Below are 22,156 nucleotides of genomic sequence, written 5' to 3'. Positions count from 1 at the left end.
ACACACGCATGTCGAATGCTCATACACACTACACAGTCGCCTACGCGCGCACGCCTTTACACACATACACACGCCTACGTGCACACACGTAAGCCTACACACACGCGCACACAACTATATACACGTAAGCACCCAGGAGGAGGGACATGCTTGGGCGGGGGAGCCATTTCTAGAAACAATAACTCTAACCAGTAGAGTCTTGTCGTAACACGTGATTGCGAAAAACATAATTTGAATTCAAAGTTTCGAAATTCAAATTAGGTTTTTTTTTTTTTTTTTTTTGAGCAATCACGATTTCTTATTGCTTTCATTTGACTGTTTTTGGCGTCCTATCATTTTATTTTCCCACCGCCGCAATCCGCACCATCACCGTCGACCGGCTCCTCACGATGCTGCTCCTATAGCATCCATGTCTTACACACACGCGCATACATACACAACTACACATACACGCACACACAAATGCATACACCTACACACACAAACACATACACACAACTGCCCACATACACATACCCCCCACACACAAACATACATACACACAACTACCCAAACACACAGATAAACACACATGCCTACACACATACCCCCCCATACAAACATACTCCCCTACACACACAAACACACATGCCTACATACACACACTCGTGATTGCGAAAAACATAATTTGAATTCAAAATGTCAAAATTCAAATTAATTTTTTTTTTTTTTTTGAGCAATCACGATTGCTTATTGTTTTCACTTGACCGTCCTTGATGTTCCGGTTCCTTTTTCAGCTTGGAACAGGGCCTCTGCAGCACCACCGCCCGCTGTCCTCCAGACGCGGCTGTCCCCCGGTCCTGAGCTTTTCCTGGTCGGAGGCGTCCATGTCCTACACACATGCACGCTCACACACATACAAACACACGTTTTCACACATTCCTACACACACTCATGCATGCACACAGACACAAACACACATGCCTACACACACACACGAACGCCTACAAACACACATGAACGCCTACACACACACACATGAACGCCTACACGCACACGCGCGTATACAACACTCATTCACACACATGCATACATATACTTACGCACACACGCACCCACACACATGCACGCTCACTTTGTCTTCAAATCCTGACTTATTAAAAGACACTCTGAATCCCTTTACAAGAACATTTTCTGCCTGACTCATGACCAAACAGGATGCTTCGTCTCTTGTGTGACGTCATGTTCTCGAATTCTATTTTCAGTCGAAAAATTAATTTTTATGATTGGCAATAGTGAGTTCACTGTGCCGTTAAAGGCGTGACTACTTGGTTCTGCTTGTTTTCAAAATGGAATTGTTTATAAATCTGATATTCGTATTCTTGTTTGCTGTGTCAAGTAAGATATATGCTGTGTCAATGAATAATATAACATTTTAAGATATTTTCTTTTTTTCAAACAGATGATTTCTGTGCAGAAATTGAATTTGTTTTTCTCACGTATGCTGTCACTTCGGTCAATTTATTCAATTTTCAATGTTCTTAATCATTAATAACTAGTTTTTAAAAAAATCATTTTGAAAAATGTCTGTTCTTTTTGTTTTTGTGTTTATACTTCCCCTGATTTTCATTCGAATTTGATTTCCTAAAAAATTGTTCTCTTACAGATTTTCATTCGAATACAATTTCCTAAAAAATTGTTCCCTCACAGATTTTCATTCGAATATAATTTCCTAAAAAATTGTCCTTTCTCAGATTTTCATTCGAATATAATTTCCTAAAAAGTTGTTCTCTCACAGATTTTCATTGGAATTTAATTTCCTAAAAAATTGTTCTCTCACCGATTTTCATTTATTACAGTAAAAATCTGTTATGCAAATAAATTTTTTTAATGTACAGATAAAATTGCTACCCTGTTTCTAAAATCAGAGCTTAGTTCTTATGAGATTTCATATACAGTAGGGTGGGTCGATTTTGACTTTTTTTTTTTTTAATCGAAAACGCCTGCGGTGGGAAAAGTTGTGTATTGCCATCAAATGCTCGCATAAAAAAATTTTTGGAAATAAAAATATATATTTAGATCCCCCGCCAGCCACTTAAAGTTTGGTCAAATATGTAAAAATTGACCGTTTTAAAAAATTTTTTTTAAAATCTTATGTATAATGTTTTGATCTAAACCATAACTTAATTGGTCTGTGTTTTGCTAAGTCTAAATGCAAAGCAAAAGTAATAGAAAAAAATGACAAGACTAGAAATTAAAACTGAAAAAAAATAAATAAAAAGCTCTCTCCGTTTTTTCTTTATTTATATTTTTAGTTCATACAGAGATTATTTGAAGCCTGAGAATTCGAATTTCACTTGCCCGATCTGCCACCCTCCCTTCTCCTTCCTCTAAAATGTGTCATGCTTTCAATAAAATGAATTGTACATTTGTTCTGAGATTTTTTTTTTTTTTTTTTGTGGATGTTTTTTTTTTCCAGGTAGATTTCAACTCATTTTTACGGAAGTAGAATAATTTTTAAAAGGGGGAGAAAACTTTTACGGATAACTAAAAATGGAAAAAATACAAACGCAGCACAAAATTTTGGATATAAATGAATGCAATGAAAGGATTTTAGCATGTGTAGAAATATACAAGCAATAATAATTTCGAAAATAGTTCCTTTGTACAACTGCGCGCGCTGGGTGCAAGCATCGACTACGTCATTGGTCACTACATATTAGTTTCTTGATGGTTCTTCATCCTTTTAGTATCACTGAAAACGGAAGTTTCCACACCGTACTACTCTAAGCATTGCTTTGTTTCAGTGCAACTATTCTGCATTTTTCATTAGTTTCTTTCATTCTTCATTTTAATGTTCATGAGATATAATGGCACCAAAGCGTGCATTATTAAATTATTAATACACTGTAACTATATTATTGTTTTATTTAGGTACATGTCTCTCTCCCATTGACCATTAATTTTGTACATTGTAACAGAGTCTTATGTTGAATAATACAGCTTTTTTTATGCAAGAAACGTTAATATATAGTTAAGAAGTGGTTTAAAATAGTGTGAGAGGTGTTTACAAATGCTTAAAATTTTTTAGTGTTTCTAAAAATCCGAATTCATACATTTTTCTACTACGCTAAATTTCAACTTACGCGAGAGGAGTAGTGGAATGCATTCCTCCTGCAAGTCAGAACTTGACTGTATTTTAATTTTCAACAGGGCCGCTCCTCCAACTTCAAGTGCTTTGATATGAACCATTTCAAGGTCGACTTTTCACACCGTGTTAAAGCAGAGAGAGGGAGGGAGAAATTATTGGCAACATACCGTCAGCAGATTCGGGAAGGAGAGGGGGGGACGACGCGGGGGAATGCCAGAAGCTAGGTTTGAAGAGGAATGGTCGTTTTTGAAGCAGCAATTAAAAGAGAAAGCATCATCGAAATGTTTATGAAACAGTGAAAGCTTTAACTGGAATTTTTGCAAAAGTAAATTCAAAATTAAACCCTCATTTCGTACCGGATAACCCCACATCAACCCCGGATATTTCTCACATTTTTACCGGATAACTGCCCGGATATCCTGCAAAAAACTGTCGGATATCCGGATCCGAAGTGGCTTGTCGGATCGCATACCTCATAGTTCCGGATAGTTAAAAAATCAGCCGGATAGGCTGGATACCAGATAGTTGCCGGATATCTGGTGCATCCCTATTACCAAGTACCAATTATGTTTTAAGAAGAACCACCGAGAAACATGTGATGAATTTTGAACTTATTAGAATAATAGTATTGGCCACCTTGTCCAATATAATAGTTTTTAAAACTAAATTCCTGCTGAAATTTAACTACATATTATTCAAAAAAATTTGTTTTTTTATGTCAAAAATTTTACAAAAAAAATAATTTTTAAAATTAAAAATAAATAAATAAAAGGTATGATTAATCAAGTTGGAATTAAAACAAATTATACCAATCTTATTATAGTTCTAGACCACCAAACGTAAATAATTTTTAAAAGCAAATAAAACAAATGTGCAGGAACACTGCAGACACCTGTTTCTGTGTTTCAAGGAACGTCTTTTTCAGTGCATAACATGTGAGCTAAAGAATGTAAAGACATTCGACAAAAAAATCAGACTTTTGTTGGATGCCTTTAAATCCACAAGCTCACATTTTGTGCATTGAAAAAAGAACTCCTTGTAATGCCAAAACACGTGTCTGCACTGTGCTTTTAACGTTGTTTTATTTCCTTTTATTTTTTAAGCAAAAGTATTTTTATATTTCTTATAACTAATTTTTGTTTGTAGCAAAAATCCATTTTTAATATAAAATCTCCATATTTTCTATACTTACCTTTTTTGCACAATTTTTAATAAATAAGTTTTATTAACTTTGGGGACATAAACTTCATTATTCTCAAAATTAAAATTTGACTTGTAAATGATTGCAGAATATTATATATGCTTGCACTTTTTTATATATGCTTGCACTTTTTTATAAATTTTAATATCTGTCTTGGACAATATTCTATTTTCTTCAACTACTCAGTATTCGCCGAGTATCTGATCAAAATTTCGCCAAGTACTGAATACTAGGTAAATTGGTCAAGTACCGAGTACTCGGTACCTCTCTATATTACCAAAAAATTTTCTGAGGAATAAGTTTATTATTTTATTCTTCAACATTCACATACAGGTTTTTACCAAAGGATTGAACCGAACGGTGTTTTAAACCAGGGATTGCTCATCAAATGCATCCAGAAGTTTTGGCAATTTTCTGTTTTTTTAATGTTTTCAATAAATTCTGTCAAATAGTAAAAAAATTGCTTTCCCCATATTTATCTGAAGTAATTATACAGTTTATCACATGTGATGCATTTTTAAATGTGTGGTGTGTCATAAATTAACTAGCGTATACGATTTTAAATTTGAAATGTGCTATTCGAAAACTTGGTGCAGCTGGGTTTAAAATTAAGGTTAAACATCACAGAAATCAACAAAGAACTAAAGATGGTGTGGATGTTCAGAAAATTTCTGCCCGTACTTTCAATCAATAGTTTTTATCTATATCGTTTTGGGTAATAGAAGCTTTTTTCAATTTGAATTTCTGCATTTTAGCGCTTTTGCCTCTATTAGAGTTAAGCTACCATAAAAACACCTTTTCCTTCGTGCCCATTTGCAAATTCTGTGCTGTTTTAGTAGTATTTCTATCATTGTTTGCCGATATATATCAGTCAATATATATATCATGATATATATCCAATATTTATTTTGAAAATATCATGATATTTTGATATTTTCCATATTTATTTTTTCAACTATGGTATTTTCAATGTAAAAATTATATTAATCATAGTCCCGGTAGCAGAAACTGCGAGACGCGAGACAGGCTTAGCAAATTTTTCAGCGGTCTGAAGATAATTTTACCAAAGAACAAAAAAGAAAAAAGAAATAAACAAAAGAAAAAAAATAAAAACAACTTAGCAAAGATCGCTTGGAGATCGTCTTTTGACCGGAAAGGCGATGGATGCTTCAGCATTTCAGATAGAAACATAGTCGCCATATTTGGTCATTCACAAGATGGAAGTAGATAAGATGCTTAAGTGCCTAAGTTTTGAAAAACAAAGCAGATGTTTTATTTACTAAAAACTAATGAGAAAAAACTAAAAACAGCAAATCGTTTTTTTTTACATGTTTTTAAAAAAATTCTTGAGAAATGAAAAATTTTATATTAAAAATTTCACTTTATCCTCATTGCTTTGGGCGAAAAGCGCTAAAAACTTTTCAACTAAAGTGTAGTCTCATGAGGACTTTTATTTTTAATTATTTTTTTGCAACGAATTCAGAAATTTATCTTAATTTTTGGCGCAGTCGCCATATTTGGTCATTCCTAAGGTGTTGGTACGAAAGACTCTTTAATTGCCTACGTTTTCATAAACGGAATTGGATATTTATTGCAATGCAAACTATTGAAAATTATGCAAAATGTGCCATTTTTTTCGGATAATTCTTAATTATTGTCTTGAAAATGCAAACTTTTATCTTTAGAATATTATCTTATCTTCATTGCTTTAGAGGCTAACGTGCTAAAAACTATTTCATCTGAGTTATAGTTTTTTAAGGATTTTCATGTAACAAATTCAAAAATCTATTTATAAGCATGAATCTTTCGCGTAGATGCCATGTTTGGTCGTATGCAAAATGGCAACAGACGAGCTGATTACTTGCTTAACAGGGTTCGTACGCTCCTTCAAAACTCCTCCAATACTCCTTCATACAGGAAAATTTTTTGAAGGGCCCTTCAAACTCCTTCATTTTTGTTTTAACTCCTTCAAAACTCCTTCTTCTTTAGTTCAAGACTACATAATCTTCCCCTATGACAGTAACTTTTAAAATACTTCGACAACAACTTTGTCTCAAGGGCGATTGTATAAAGACAATTTTAATGTAGTAATTTTGTAAAGTTATTTTTTTCATAAAGATGTGATTTACAAAGTGATCAAAGAAGTCATAAAAGTTGAAGGTGAAAATTTTATTAGATGACTAAGACATTTCATAAGTGAAGTAAAACATGCTTTAAAAGTGCTTGGCTATTTTTTCAAGTTTTACGATAATTGTTTTTCCCTACACCACACTCTCAGCAACAAAAGTCAGGTTGTCTAATTATTATTTAAATATTAAAAAATACAATGTACTATATTAAGTGATTGTGTTAAAAAAAACAATTGTTTAGTAAATCTCAGTTATGACATTAGTGATGTTGTCATGCCTTGAGGGGAGGACAGGTTCATGAAATAGTGATAATACTGTTAAAACTACAGGTTGCATTTGGCACCTTTCAATTGGTTCACTTGTTCACCAGCGGCACCCCATATTGGTGCCGAAATAGCACCCTTAACACGGGTGAAACACTGGTACCCTTCACCCCAGCGTGGACCGCGGTGAAAAATGGGAACCGTATGGTAGAACATTGGCACACTTTTTGTTTCCTGTTTCTGCCCCCCCCCCTTCCCCGTCTTGTGTGTATTTTTGGATACAATTCTGTAAATTATATTTATTACTTTGAGTTATGAAAAACAGCCTATTGTACATTTTCTACGTTGAATAGCTCTGAAAATGATTAAAACTTGCAACTTTAAGGCATTTGATCACATATCAACTTTTTCAACATAGTTTAGAAGTGGTTCATACGCTTTAATTTGTCTGTTTGTGCACTAATTTTCGTACATCTACTTGGATTGCTCAGTACATTTTAATATGTTATTGACATTTACTGCAGCAGGAAATGAAGAGCGTAGGTACTATTTGTAAATCATTTACACGAATAATAAATACTCAATTATATTGCAATCATGGAAAAATAAAAATTGTTTCATAAACGTTCAAAATTTTAATCAAGAGCCCCATATCAAGAGCCGTACGTATATATGATTCGACATTTGAATATCCGTCTAGATGATAAACACTTTTTTTCAGTTTGAAGTTTTTCGACAGATTAAAAGCCAAAACAAATTTTAACGATCTATTCCCTCTTACTAGAGTGGCAAAAAAAGCTCAGTCATTCGCTTCATGCAATAATGCCAACAGAAGATAATTAACTTAGATATGAGATAATAAATTTTCAAAGCGTCGAAATGGAGATTAAAAAAATCGAGACAGAGAAGGAATTTCTTTTTCAACCCCGCTTCTCTCTCTTTTTTTGTGCTTTCTGTTTTGTTTATACGCAGCCCCCGTTAGAATTTCAGTTCACTTGCTGATTGCATAATGTTGTTAACAATAAATCTCCTAGTTAAAAATCCACAAGCAAATAAAACCACATATTCAAAATTAATGGTTGAATTAACTTTTCAAATATCATCTAGTTTAAGCATTTTGATTATTAAATGTTTACTTATCCAGTGCTGATAGCTATTTTTAGGTGAAATTAATGATAGAAATAGCAAATGTACATAACCACAAACTAAATAATAAACGTACCTTTGAAACACTTTTAAATATGTTCGAAAGCCTTAAAAGCTACACTATGATCAAATGCCTGTACTTACATGAAGAATTTTAAAGAGTAAATCGCAGAAACTTTTTAGTTTTTATCCAATTTCTCGTACTTCATTCAATTGGAAAGTGCATCTGGGTCGTTATCAAGGTTTCACCCTTGTTTTTTAGGAGGTCTGTCTTCCCATTTATCAGTGTCATTCACCTTGATCATATTTCCTAGCCTCCATTGCACCCTGAAGCACCGTATTCTTCACCCCCAAGGAGCCTAATAGCTTTCCAATGGCACCTGTAGTTTTGACCGTGAAGGGGAAGAGAGAGGGTGAGATAAAAAGTGACATCAGACTGTTGTTGTAACAATGTGTTCGTAAAAAATATGACATGTGATAAGTGAAGGAGTAAGGTAAAGTGTAACACTTTGTGACAAAGAAAGAGGAGTGAAATATGTCGAGAAAAAGTGCGACATCATTTAATGACAACCCATTAGTCTCCTTCGAAATCTCATTTTTACTCCTTCAAAACTCCTTCATTTTATTTCTGAAATTGAGTACGAACCCTGCTTAAGTTTCCAAAAATAGAATTGGATCTTCACCCTCAATACAAACTATTGAAGATAACATAAAATGTACAATAAATCATAAATCATTTTTTTTATAGTTTTTTCATGAAACATGTGTATTGTAATCTGCATAATTGTATTTGATCCTCATTGCTTTGGAAGCTTTGCTATAAACTAAAACGTTCCTCTAAAATGCAGTTTCCTGCCAACTTCTTATGTACTAATTTATTTATTTATTCATTTAAATAAATTCATAAACCTATTTTAACTTAAATTTTCCATATTTAAATAAATATGTGTTGAAAAGTTGTTTCTCATAGTGCGCAAAGTTCTATTTATTTTTGTAAAAGTAGTGAAAATTGCTCTCCCCCCCCCCCCCCCCTTTTTTATACTTTAAAACTCGGTGACAGTGGTGGCTACTAAGTTTTTCGGGTCTAGTGGCCACTGGCCAGTTGGAAAATTTTTGAGACTTGACCTTTACCAGCGTATTTTATGAAAACTGAAAATAAAACTAATAATGACGCTGCCGATTATTTTCAACTGCCCAAAATAGTGTCACAGACGGGCTAGTAAGTTTCTGCTACTGGGATCATTTATTATTAAAAATAACTAAAAAGTTATGTACTATATTTTTATGATATATTATTACATCATTAATATAACAAACTAATATAATATTCCTTTTTTATTTTATATTCATAAAATTATAAGTAATATAGCAGTTTCAATTCATATTAAAAGTGCCTAATGAAATATTAAACATTGGGCGAATAAAAAGAAAATGTCTTATGACTGTGCACCGACCAATGTATATTTTTTATTTCTGAATCATATAACCATGTAAAAGTAGCTAACAGAAGAAAAATGAGTGAAACAGCCAATGTTAAATTCACTCCGTTAAAATTGATAGAAATATAAAATGAAATGTTAGATATAAATAATGAAAGAAACCTTAATTTTAAGTCTACATATTGTAATTATAATATAAGAAAATAAAGAGTGATTTGAGGATGCATGTACTATTTTGAAGGCCTTCTTAGTTTGTGCTATCAAAATATCGGGTATTTTTGATATTTTCGAAAATGTCATGATATTTTCGAACCTTGATTTCTATTTACTACACACAACTGGCTTAGAACCTCAGATTCTAATAAGTTTTGGATACTATGTTTATTTCAGTTTTTTGTGACGAAAGATAATTCGGGATTCGAGATTGGCTGATATTAGTTGAGAACCAAACCTAGCAAATCCTTGTATTCGGTTAATGAATTTTAAATTTGGAACCTTAAATCTTAAACACTTAAATTTCTTGATCCTTGTTTCTTCTTTTTATTGCTATCTATTCATTCAATTTATATTCATCACAATGTTTTGATAACCTGGATTTCGTCAGTTTCCATTGTTGTGGTGGAATCGTTGTGAATTTTTAGGATGGCCATGTTATAAACTCTTTCAGATCCCTTTTGCGTTCCCCGGTCATTTCTTTAGGCGAATCATATGGCCAAATCAATTCATATTAAGAACAGAGTGAGACATCATAAGCATCTTTGGGTTTCGAGGTACTAAAGTGCAAGCAAAGAGTTCTGTAGGCAGCTGTGAGCCATCTAGACTACGTAATAGGCCCTAGTTGGCTGTCTTGCAACTCTGGAGAGCACATTCAAATTAAAACAATTGCACAAGAATCAAATACGTGTTTTTGGTCTGCGCTCAAATGTTCAGTATTTTCCTTTTTTTTTGCCAATGTTGAAATACATGACAAAGGTAACCTAAAATGATAGCGTAAGTAGGTTTTCGCTTGCCATCAGCTTGAATTTGATTGGGCCAGGGCCAGAAAGTTCTTAGCTTCAGTACTTTCTCTATTTTATTTATCAATTGTCAGACCGGGAGTTCGTTCGTAGGAAAAATTTACACCAAATGTTGCAGTTCTTTATTCATTCCCCCCCCCCTTTTTTGATATCTGCAATGACACCACTTGTTTTTTGTTTATCTTTTCATATTCTTACAGGAGTGCCCTGTAAGAATAAAAATTCTCTCTGCATCACTCCCGTTGGTTTTGAACTCAAATCAGAGAGCTCCACTACGTTTTTTAATAGCATATTTCAAATTAAAAAAATTATACTTGATAAGTAGTTAATTTATAACACAACACGCATTAAAAAATGCATCATATGTGATAAAACTATAGAATTATAGCAGAAAAATGAAGAAAGCAATTTTTATTATGTGAGAAAATTTATTGAAAATTTATAAAAAAACTGAAAATAGCCAAAACTTCTACTGATATGTAGCAAAGGAAAGAACTATACCACACACCTCAAAACTTTTATGGGAGTTTAGTAGCACCTTATCCGCACAACTCATCATTGAAAATAGAAACATACTATTTTTACTAATTTTGGCTAAAAACATGAAAAAACAGCATTTGGTCGAGACTTTAACTCAATTGCGGCAGATCAAGAAATTGTGCCAAAAATTCAAATTTTTTATGTGAACTTTGCTCCACCAATGGCACTTTTTCTGCACTACCCATCTTCGAAATAAAAAAAAGTCATTTTTGGGCCCAACCTATTGTACATCACTAATTGCAGAGCATGTTGTAGATATATCTTGAGAGTTACAAGGAGCCTTCTGGAAGCTAAGCAGCAATCACACTAAAGTTGCTAATTCGACCCCTTTTGCCAAACAAAAGAGATGCTGCATAACATGCTTGCTTTGCAATTTGACCTACACAACATTGATTTGCTGATACATGTTTACTCACCATGTCAAATGATGTTTATTTCTTCTTTTCAGTGTTTGAAACTATAGTTGAAAATATTTTCTCATATTTTGTCCATTCATTATTAAAGCAGGTGCTCAACGAAGTCCCACAATATCTTTCATTTCCAAAGAAAAAGTTGTGAATATTGGAGATACAGTAGAACTTGAATGCACTGTTCAATATGCTCAAGATTATTCAGTAAGATCATTTTTATCATTTTTTCCAAATTTTAATTATGGGTACAAATGTTGAGATGTCTTTTTAATTTCCAATTAATGTGTTTCTTATTCATTGTTTTTCCTATATTATTCAGTGTTATTATAATTAAATCTGTATTTAAAAAATGCAATGTACATGTTTTAAAAAATTGATATCGTAAATCTATGAGTCATAAATAGCTCCATGAGAATAGCCGCAAATAAAAATGAATAAGTGCCTCTTTAGCTATGTTATAGTTTTAAGAATGATGAAGGTATAAAATAAGGGAATGTAGCCTCAAATGGGCTTTTTTTTTTTTTTTTTGCAGACTAGTGTATTCTATGTAATGTTGTTTTATGTGTATAACCATGTTTCCAGGTATATCACACAGTAGACGAGTTTCAACATCTTTTCTTGCTGTAATTTTATGTAAAACTTAGTTTTTTTTTTCAAATTGTTTATCTTATTCTTTATTTTGTGAAAGTAAACTGTTTTTAGACAGCAAAGCTAACACTCACCCTCCCTAGTCATAACGTAACTATGCACCCCATGTAAAAAGAATAGTTGCACTAAGGAGTGAATCTTGTACGTTTTCCTCAGGAATTAAACGAAAAGGGCTCAAAAAAAAATTTTTTTAATTAATAGTTTAATTTTGCATTATTAGGTTTGATAATAGTGTTTTGGTGCATCTAAATTTGTAAAAATATTACTGTTTTGGAAAAAATGTTTAATTTCTTCTTAAAAAAGTAAATGATAAAATTCAGTATTATTAATGCAGAAATTTGCAAAAATATTGCAGAAACAATACCCCTTTTTCAATTCATAGGGTCTGGTGGGGTAAAGTGGTCATAAAATCGTAGGTTTTCAACTTGTGTGAACAATAGATAAAATGAATTCTTTAAACATTTAAACTTTTTTTATTTTTATTTTACATTGCATTATTAAAGAACACAGTACATTGAGTTTTAGGAAAATAAATATTGAATTAAGTAGTTTTATAACACTTTCTTTTTCCTTTGTATTTATGACCACTTTACCCCATGGGGTGGGGGAAAGTGGTCATAGCATGGGGTAAAGTGGTCATGGTTAAAAATAGATGCAAAACCATTATGAACAACCCTAATATTTGTATATTACGATTCTTTTTAGTTACAAGTATATGCACAAGCGTATGTGTGTATACACGAGTATATACGTGTCGTGTAAACATTAGTAAACACGTTCATGTATGAGTAGATACATGTGTGCATCAGATACATGCATATCCGCGCCTACTCAAGTATATACGTGTATACACAAGTATATAAGCATGTGTACGTGATTACCTACAGGAGTGTATACTGCTGTGTGCAGGGAAAGAGCAGTAACTGCAAATTTGTCATTTTTTTGCTTTTTTGTAATCTACTGTACGTTATCTTTACTGTACAAGCTCGCTTATTATATTTCCGCAGAAAAAAAGGCGCGAAAAAGATGTCTAATTTCAACGTTTCCCTATTGTTAGTATTGAATTCAAAATGAGTTTCTTCAAATATCTCGAAAACTCATTTCTGCAGATACTGCCGTTTACCTGCACACGGCAGTATACGTGTCTACACGAGCATATACGTGTCACGTGTACGTACGGGTATATACGCGTGTAAACGAATATATGCGTGTATGCACTTGTATCTCGAGTACATACGTGCATACCTGAGCATATACGTGTACAGTAGATGTACCTATAACACACATATATAAGTGTACATACACACATATACGAGTATACACGGATTAATTCGTGGATACATCCAGTGCGTGTTTGTACGTGTCTACTCACATATATATTGTGAAGCACGAGTATATACGTATGTACGTGCAAACACGATTGTATACCTGTATAGTCGTATATATGTACATTTACGTGTATGCACCAGTACATGTATGTATACACGAGTATATAAGCTTATATACATGTGTGCCCGCAGAATGAGCAAAAGCTCTTGAGCAAAAATCTAAGGAGTGTGAAAAGGGAGGATAAGAAGCAAAGAATTATAAACGTTCGCTGACGCGCTACATGCACACAAAGCCAGAAACTGGTGGATGCAAACAAATCGCAATTTTGTTACACAAAGATGATTTTACCCAACATTTTATTTTTTAAGAAATATTTAGAGTAGTTGTTAAAAGTTACGGCCTGTAGTAGCTCTGATACAAGCATCGCAACAAAGGTGCAGCGACAGATGAAACTTTTTCAAAAGTCTCGTTATTGCACCAGAGAGTGCTTTGTGATTGCGACGCACATGTATATTACAGCTGCAGGCCGCAAATTTCATCAATCGCTTTAAAACTTTCTTGAGACCTAAAATGTTGTGTTAAATTTTCTTAGGGTAATACATAAATTTGTGACCTGTTTTGCATCCATCAGTTTCCGGCTTTGCGTGCATGTAGCGCATCAGCATTGTGTTTGCTACCATATGTCCCTTATGATTCTTGCTTCTTATCCTCCCCTCTTAACACATTTTAATAATTTGCCCAAAAAATTTAAACTCACCCTGCTTACTTATATATCATATGCTTGTATGTAAGTGTCTACTCGAGTACGTACGCGTATATTCGTGTCTACCTGAGTATATAAGTGTTTATACATATACGAGTATAAGCGAGTATGTACGTGTATAGTTGAATGTATATATGTATAGATTAAAAACACTTGAAGATACTCATATACGTATTTATTGGTGCATTTATGTGAATACGTCTACATACGTCCCTACACGAGTATATGCGTATGCATATGCATATACTCGTAAATTTAACCCCGTTTACTGTAAAAACAATACATATTAAGTGAAATTACTAATTTAATTTATATTTTCCTTATACTTAACGATTAAGTGGCATTAGAAGAACAATATTTGTTAAGCCTAATATTATGACCACTTTACCCCATCTTACTTAAATTGTTCTAAAAAATTATTTAAAAGAGATTCAGCTAACTGCTAATGAGTAAGAGTTCTTGAGACATGTAGGAAGCTTCCTATGCAGTCAATCTGTTCATAATTCTAACAAACAAAATTTCCCAAGAAAGTTAAAAGAGTTGTTTAGATTTTAAAAATTTTCATATTCGCACAAAATATTTTTTTTCACCAAATAAAATTTTGCCAGTTGTAAAATTTTGTGTTCAAAATGTAGTTTCTAACTGCCCTACTCTATAATAAAATTTTCTCATCTATTCAAAAATTTATTTGCAAGCTATAACCATTTATTTCACGAATGACCACTTTACCCCATTGACCACTTCCCCCACCAGACCCTACTAAGTTTTGAGCCTCTGATGCCTAAATGCAGTCATGCTGCTTAGCATGAGAAGTTCAAAACATTTTCTGCATTTAACAAGTTTTACCTTTTTACTCTGAATCATGTTTATTCACGATATATTTGCGGTTTCATGTTGTATTTTTTTTTAATGAAGTCGCTTATTTAATACAATAATTTCTATCAGGACTGTGTACTAGCGGTAGATTTTTAGGGTTCAAACCTCTCCAAAGCTTAACAAAACCATTCCAAAAAATGCTTTTTATCATACTTTTTTTCTGGAAAACTATTATTTTATTTTCTATTACATTTTCCTTTTTCAATCATTTGAAAAAGGACATTTTTATTATTGAAAAGTTGTACAAACTCAATCTGGTGTTAACAAAAACATCAAAATTATTTAAACTTGAAAGGGCCAAACCCTAACTTAAACATACTTTTATTATTGTCAAAAATGAATTGAAGAAGTATTACTTCGAATATGTAAATATGAGCACACACATCTATTCTTTTCAGTTATTGAAAAGACATCGATTATTTAGTAGAAGTACAAGAAAGTTTTTTTTTTTTTTTAATTCATTTAATAGATACTTTAACTTTTACATTTACTTTACATAACCTATTGTGCAAGGTTTTGGACACTGGTAAAAACCCTGGTTTTTACTGTTCTGTCCAAAACTATATTTTTAGAAAAATTGTGTTCTGTGAGAAAACATCAAAAACAGAATAAAATGTATCAAAATAATGTTTTATATTGAACTCATATGAATTCAATAAGAACATTCAACTTATTCATCAGCTGATTTTAATCTAGTTACATAGAAGTTCTTGATTAAAATTTCAATTTGTATGCATGAGTTTTTTTTTTTTTTTTTGATAATAGTAAGCAAAATTCCTTATGTTTATGCATGTGTGCAAATGAAAGCAGGGTTGGCAAGGTTTTTACCTCTCTGTTCAAAACACTTGTTTCTGAAAGTGTCCTAACTACTTTTTGAGAAAATATCAAAAACAGAACAAAATTTCAAAATAATTTTTTTGACTAATTAATATACATAGGCTGTTCAATCTTTAATTACTAATAATAAAGCTGAAAGTCCCTCTTTCTGTCAGGACCTCTGTGACGCATATAGCGCCTAGACCGTTTGGCCGATTTTCATGAAATTTGGCACAAAGTAAGTTTGTAGTAGGGGGGTGTGCACCTCGAAGCGATTTTTCGAAAATTCGATGTGGTTCGTTTTCTATTCCAATTTTAAGAACAAAATTCTCATAAGATGGATGAGTAAATTACGAAATTATCATTACGTGGAACCATAACATAGGCACTAGCCAATTGGCAAGAAAATTCACCATACATTATTTGTAAATATACAGGCGAACCAAAAACCTTTTAATTTTCTAGCGGAGCAAAGCCGTGCGTGCAGGTACCACTAGTAAGTAATAAGATTAATTTTACTGCGGCGAAACCACTCATTGGAATGTTAATTCCTGTGGCATGAGAAATGTCTGTATTAACAAAATCTACTGATAGTTGGCCCATACAGGCTTATGTTCCTGAGTATCACTTGATTGAATTGAAGACTGTTGGCGTGTTTCTACATGAAATAAGACTTAATTTTACTGCCACAAAACCACTCATCAGGATGTCGATTTCTGTGGCATGAAAAATGTCTGTTGTCTGTATTAACAAAAGCTACCAATAGTTAGCGCATACAGACTCATGTTCCTGAATATCACATGTTTGAATTGAAGCCTGTTGGCGTTCGCCTACAAGACACAGCCAGTTGTCAAAATGGAAGCGTCGTTGGAGCAAAATTATGCGATTAAAGTTTGTTTTTGTCCGCAAAAATCAGCTTTGTTTTTGTCAGCAAAAATCAGCGTCGGAGATCTTTGTGTTATGATACGTGAGGTTTTCAACAATGAAGCAATACATGAAAACACCGGCAACTCAGTCAATTCTAGCCGGGGACTGCAGTTTCGAGCTTATTAATACTCATCAGCCCAGCATAGGAAGTGATTGAGCTGGAGGTGAGAAACCTCGTAAGGAAGCCAAGAGTGCCAAACAAACTGGTAGCTAATGTAAAATTAGCACAGACCTATTATACATAGATCTATATTAGCTACCAGTTTGTTTGGCACTTTTGGCTTCCTTAAGAGTTTTTCCACCTCCAGCTCATTCACTTCCTACGCCGAGCTGATGAGTGCTTATGAGCACGAAACTGCAGTCGTCCTCGGCTGGAATTGACTGAGCTGGAGGTAAATTTCATGTATTTCTGCCTTAGCCCTGGCTATAGGGCGGTAACTTACTGAATGAAGCAATGTTTAGAGTCTACTTTTTGCTGGCGTAAAGCTTTTAAGGAAGGCAGGCAGAATATGGAAGATATTGAATGTGAGGGACAACCTTCAACGTCCATCACAGAGACAATGATTAACACTGCTGTTATTATTATCAAGGGGAATCTCAGAATTATTTTACATCAGTCAGTTCTGACTGTTACCTCAACTTATGAAACCATCACAAGGCAAACATTTTGAAAGCAACAAAGCAAGTCTAAACCCTTTGGAGGCAGCTTTGAAATAGCTCTCACAAACTTATCGTTCACAAGTTTTTAAGGCGTGGAGAGAATGTTGGAATAAACGTATTTTGTCCTGCAGAAGTTTTTCACAAAAAAACCATGTAAATTATGATGATTAAAGTTGTTCAGTATTTTTTAAACATTGTCTTATTACTTATTGAACAGCCCTCATATTTATTCAATGTGAACATTCAAGTATAAATATATATGTAACTTATTTATGCAGCTGATTTTAATTTAGTTACGTAGTAATTAAATTCTTCATTATAAAAATTTCAATTTATGCAGGAGGTTTTTTTCCATAAACCTAAATTTTCGACATTTATGCATGTCCAAAAGAAAGTGATCAAAGTATAGTGCAATAATTGACTAAAATGCAAGAAATTAATTTTTTGTAACTACAGAATATTATATTAAAAATATGAACTAAAAAAAAGAATAGCACACAAGTTTTTAAATTTAAGTGTTTAATCATCAATTTCTTGTTCTTCAATCCATGATTTAAAAAAAAATATGTTAAAACATTATGTAAAACTTATTTGCTAAAACCATTTTAAAAATTAAGCTTTCTTTTTTGTACCTAAATATTGCACAGAGTGGCGACAGATCAGGGAAATCAGGGAGATCAGGGAAAAGTCAGGGAACTTTATCACTCAGGGAAAAATCAGGGAAATATCAGGGAATTTTGAAAAAATTACAAAAAATCAGGGAAAATTGATCAAATGAAGAAAAAAAAATTTTTTTTCCTTGCAAAATGAAGTACTTTGATTCCATGCGAATTTTCAGCCTATTATTCGTTTTAAAAAAGTAAAATTAATAAGGTGCGATTACACATTGCCGAATATTTGTGCATCTTTTTTCCTCAAGGTCAAAATATTCAATCTTAGGATGAGCCTCCTAAGATTGACTCTGTGTCTGTAAAGTTGTTTATTTTACTTAGCTTGAACTTTTCTTCACCCATTCCATGCTATGTAAAATAAATAACCCTACAGGCAAAGAGGAAGCCATCATTAATGACTTTGCTCCCTTGCTTTTACTCATTGTCTTGAAGTAATTAGCATACTGTTATATCACAATTTCAAGAAAAGATCTTTGTTTTCTCAAATTAATTTAATTGCTAAAATTAATTTGACTTAAAATCAAATTTGTTTTTTTTTGCCATGTTATTATTCCCTGTTACTTCAGATTACTCGAAGGGTTTTTTTTCCAGACCTTAAAAACTCTTATTTTAAAACCATATACATATATATTTTGAAATTAATAATTGTTTTTGAAATGTTGTTTTGTGATGTTGTTTGTAACTAAAGTAATCTAAGATTTTTTTTCGACAACTAATGAAATGATTTGAAACCGAGTTGTGTACATAAGTAAATATTTTTCTTATTTTTTAATAGTTAAAATACTGTATTCATTCATTAAAACCTAAGTTCTTAATTAGAGAATAGCTCAATATGACTGGTTGTTGAAAGATTTCAATTGTTTTACATAAATATGTCTATTCTGTTGTGTGCAGGTAAAGGGCAGAAACTGCAAAGCATTCTTTTTTATTTTTGCATTTTTGTCATCTATGGTACGTTATCTTTATTGTACAAGCTCGCTTATTTGGTTTCCGCTGAAAAAAAGGCGAGAAAAAAACGTCTAATTCCAACATTTTCCCATTGCTAGTACTGAATTCACTACACATTTCTTCAAATATCTCGAAAACTAATTTATACTGCTGTTTACCTGCACACGGTTCAGTATTTTTTACTTAAGTAGAACTACATTGCTTCTTTACTTTAACTATCACTTGTTACTCTTGCAGTAACAATTATACTGCTTAAAAGCTCAATTCAAGATTATTTCCGTTTAAAATTTTTAGTTTCATCTTGATTAGATATGCCTTTAAGAATGGTTTTAATAATTTCTCAGAATTCTTATTTTAACTGGTTCCTGGAAGTAAAGTATTTGTTTTAGATTTCCTATAATATTTCTTTGTCAATAATTTAATAACTATTTTTACCAAAAAAAGGAGCTTCTTTTCAAAATATATTTTTAATTAACAGCTTAAACCGTTTTAAACACTGCATTTTATTTAATATGCAATGCTTTTCAGGTAGGGTTAAGAAATTAAACCATTATCATTCGTAACGTAAATCAGGGAAATTTGGTGAACTTAATCAGGGAAATCAGGGAAAAGTCAGGGAACTTTTTTTTCCAGTTCCTGTCGCCACCCTGTTGCACATTTAATAACATTCCTTTGTGTTATAAATGGAGCTGAAATTAGTTGTCTTGGTAGTGCTGTGAATTTCCTTTCATAACTTTACCAACTGTTTGTTGCATGAGGAGGAAGTTTTTATGTAGTAGAATTATTGCCAATTTTTTTAAATAAAATATTTTTTTAATGGAGCATTTTGAAGAAACATATTATCAAATACTCATTAATTAAACTTCAATATCTATATTTATTTATTACAAATATTGCTGTAAATATGAATTGATTACATTACACCCCATTTAGCTTTACCATAGTTTTGGACAGTTTAAGACAGTTTTGGACACTTTCCAAAACCCAACCCTGTCATTAAGATGTCACAAGAAATGTGTTTGGTAAAACCCTCCTCAAAACAAAAATCTGGTTACAGCCCTGATTTCAATTATGTGTATAATTTTCTTCATTTGTTAATTAAAATTAGCGACATACTGGGGCATTCAGTCAGGTATAGTGCAAGTGCAAAAGGGAGTTGAATATGCAAAATGTGAGGACTGCATTTTGTAAATTATTTTAAACTCAGAAAAGCTTGCATATTACGATTCTGGATGTTGCCAGAAGGCTTGTTTGGTCCATTAATTTTTTATACCCCGCTCCCAATTAAATTAATTGAGCAAACTCATTTGAACCATTTTAATGATTGTCGTGGTTACAATGTCCCTTTGTTTCTTAAAATTTAAAATATTCAAAGCTATGTAATTTAAAATAAAACAAAAAAAAATTGAAAATTAAAAGAATAATTTTTGTTGAAAAAAAATTTTTAATACCAAAAATCAAATTTTTATACATAGGTCTTCAAAAGCAAAATATAAAAATCATCATCGTTTTTATTTTAACCATCATTATTGATGCATTTGCAAAGCGAAATACAATTTAATTGTAATTTTTTACAAAAATGAGCCTTTGTTTGACAGTTGGATGAACATTTACAGGGTTGAATCAACAATTCCGGTAATGGTCGCTTCGTCAGTTGCTGTGAATGCAATTACCATTTCTTCCTTTGCAGCCAAATAAAGTATAATCAATAGGCTCTATTAGTGTTTGGTCAGCACTTATCCAAACGTATCTGTGTGCTGAAGCTCTTAATAAATGTATATGTAAAGCTTCTGATGTGCAAATTATTTTTAATAAATTTGAACGTAAACCAATATTTTGGGTAATTAATTTATACCGAAGCTCATCAGCAGTTAATTTTTTTTTTGAGAAAAGATGCAAACAGTTTCTAATTCAGTTAATTGTTTGACACTAAGATCTGAGTTTCCTAAATGTGGTAGAGCTTTTTGTACAAAATCCAATGATGCAACTTTTAAACCTTGTTTTTTTTGAACCTAATCTGCTGGTTGAATCACAGCCACTTAGAGAGAGTAATGCTGGCAAATGTGACAAATGAAATGTTTTCGCCTAGTGATTGAGCTGCCAAACTACATCCTGAAATGAATTTCTCCTTGTATGAACTGTCAAACCATAGACCTAAACCACCAAGACATGCTAGCTTATTCCAAAAATAAATTCCCAAGATGAAAACATCTGTATCAGCGCTAAAAATTATAATATGGGTAGGTATAGTTTTTGCCAGCATGAAATATATGACAAAATATTCTAGAATCAGCTTCTAAGTGGTTGGAATTTAATTCAGGTACTTCAAAAAATAAAGAGTCTTGTAATTTAAAACATTTTGATGGAGTATCAAATCCTCCACAAATATATCTTGCAATCTTGATTTATTTGTGCATATCTTGAAGCAGCAGTACAGAGAAATTGAACGAGCTGTAACTTATTTTCAGTGCTGGAAAAGAAATTACTGCAATTGCTTGGGACTTTTGAAATTGTAACATTTTTAACTTTTTGACCCATACTCCGTAAAGCTGACTCTAAACATTTGATCGAAAGATCATCACGCCTGTCAAATACTATGTTCGCTTGTTTTGCATTTGGCTGCAAGAAAAAATTGCGGATTCTTTGGAAGAATGCCTCAGCAAAATCGCCAAAGGTGTTGAAATTTTTTAATGGAATTCGGTGAACAAGTGCCATACCATCAACAGTAAAAAAATTTTAATTTTATAAATTGAAAATCGCCATCCGCTCGTTTGCACCGCACTTATAATGACTTTCAATTTCAAGAGCGAGTTCCGATTTTGGAGATTTCCTATAAAATCCTTCTGCATGAAAAAGGTACTCGCAGTAATCCAAAATTTCATGAGCTGCTAGAATTTGTGTGTCAAATCCTCATTGATCAGCCAACATGGATGTTTTTTGAAAAATACTTATGTCTGTTGCATCTTCTAACTATTTACTACACATAGTTTTTCTTCCTTTTTTTATGTAGTCACAAAGTTGTCAAATTTAATTTTTTTAATAGGGGTCGGATAACTTTTTACTTTTTAGAACAAACCGCTCTTTTTCATATGTACTTAACGCAATCTCTCCATTTTCTAAAATATTTAGCAAACATTGAGAAGAAGTTGTCTTTTCAGACTCTAAATCAGCCCTAGAGGCCATCCAAAATGGGGAGACAAACATCACCTCCACTATAAACAACTTGCTCGATTGGATGCATTGC

The 22,156-nt window shown here is 32.5% G+C and overlaps 1 protein-coding gene across 2 annotated transcripts in view; it reads left to right on the top strand.

Annotated features, from left to right (window-relative positions):
• Nucleotides 1–1,276: 1,276 nt before the first annotated feature.
• The window catches only part of LOC129222153 (lachesin-like), a 50,375-nt gene continuing 29,495 nt past the window's right edge, over nucleotides 1,277–22,156 (top strand). The window contains exons 1-2 of one of the 2 annotated variants that reach the window (XM_054856610.1): nucleotides 1,277–1,377; nucleotides 11,369–11,478. In XM_054856610.1, the coding sequence (XP_054712585.1) occupies nucleotides 1,329–1,377; nucleotides 11,369–11,478 (159 nt within the window). In that variant the 5' untranslated portion in view covers nucleotides 1,277–1,328. The remainder of the gene's footprint in view (nucleotides 1,378–11,368; nucleotides 11,479–22,156) is intronic. The other variant, XM_054856611.1, reaches the window with a different exon arrangement.

Source organism: Uloborus diversus, chromosome 5 (genome assembly GCF_026930045.1).
Source record: "Uloborus diversus isolate 005 chromosome 5, Udiv.v.3.1, whole genome shotgun sequence".
NCBI lineage: Eukaryota > Metazoa > Arthropoda > Arachnida > Araneae > Uloboridae > Uloborus > Uloborus diversus.
The sequence above is the reverse complement of the archived record's forward strand: the minus strand, read 5'-3'. Positions and strand labels throughout refer to the sequence as shown.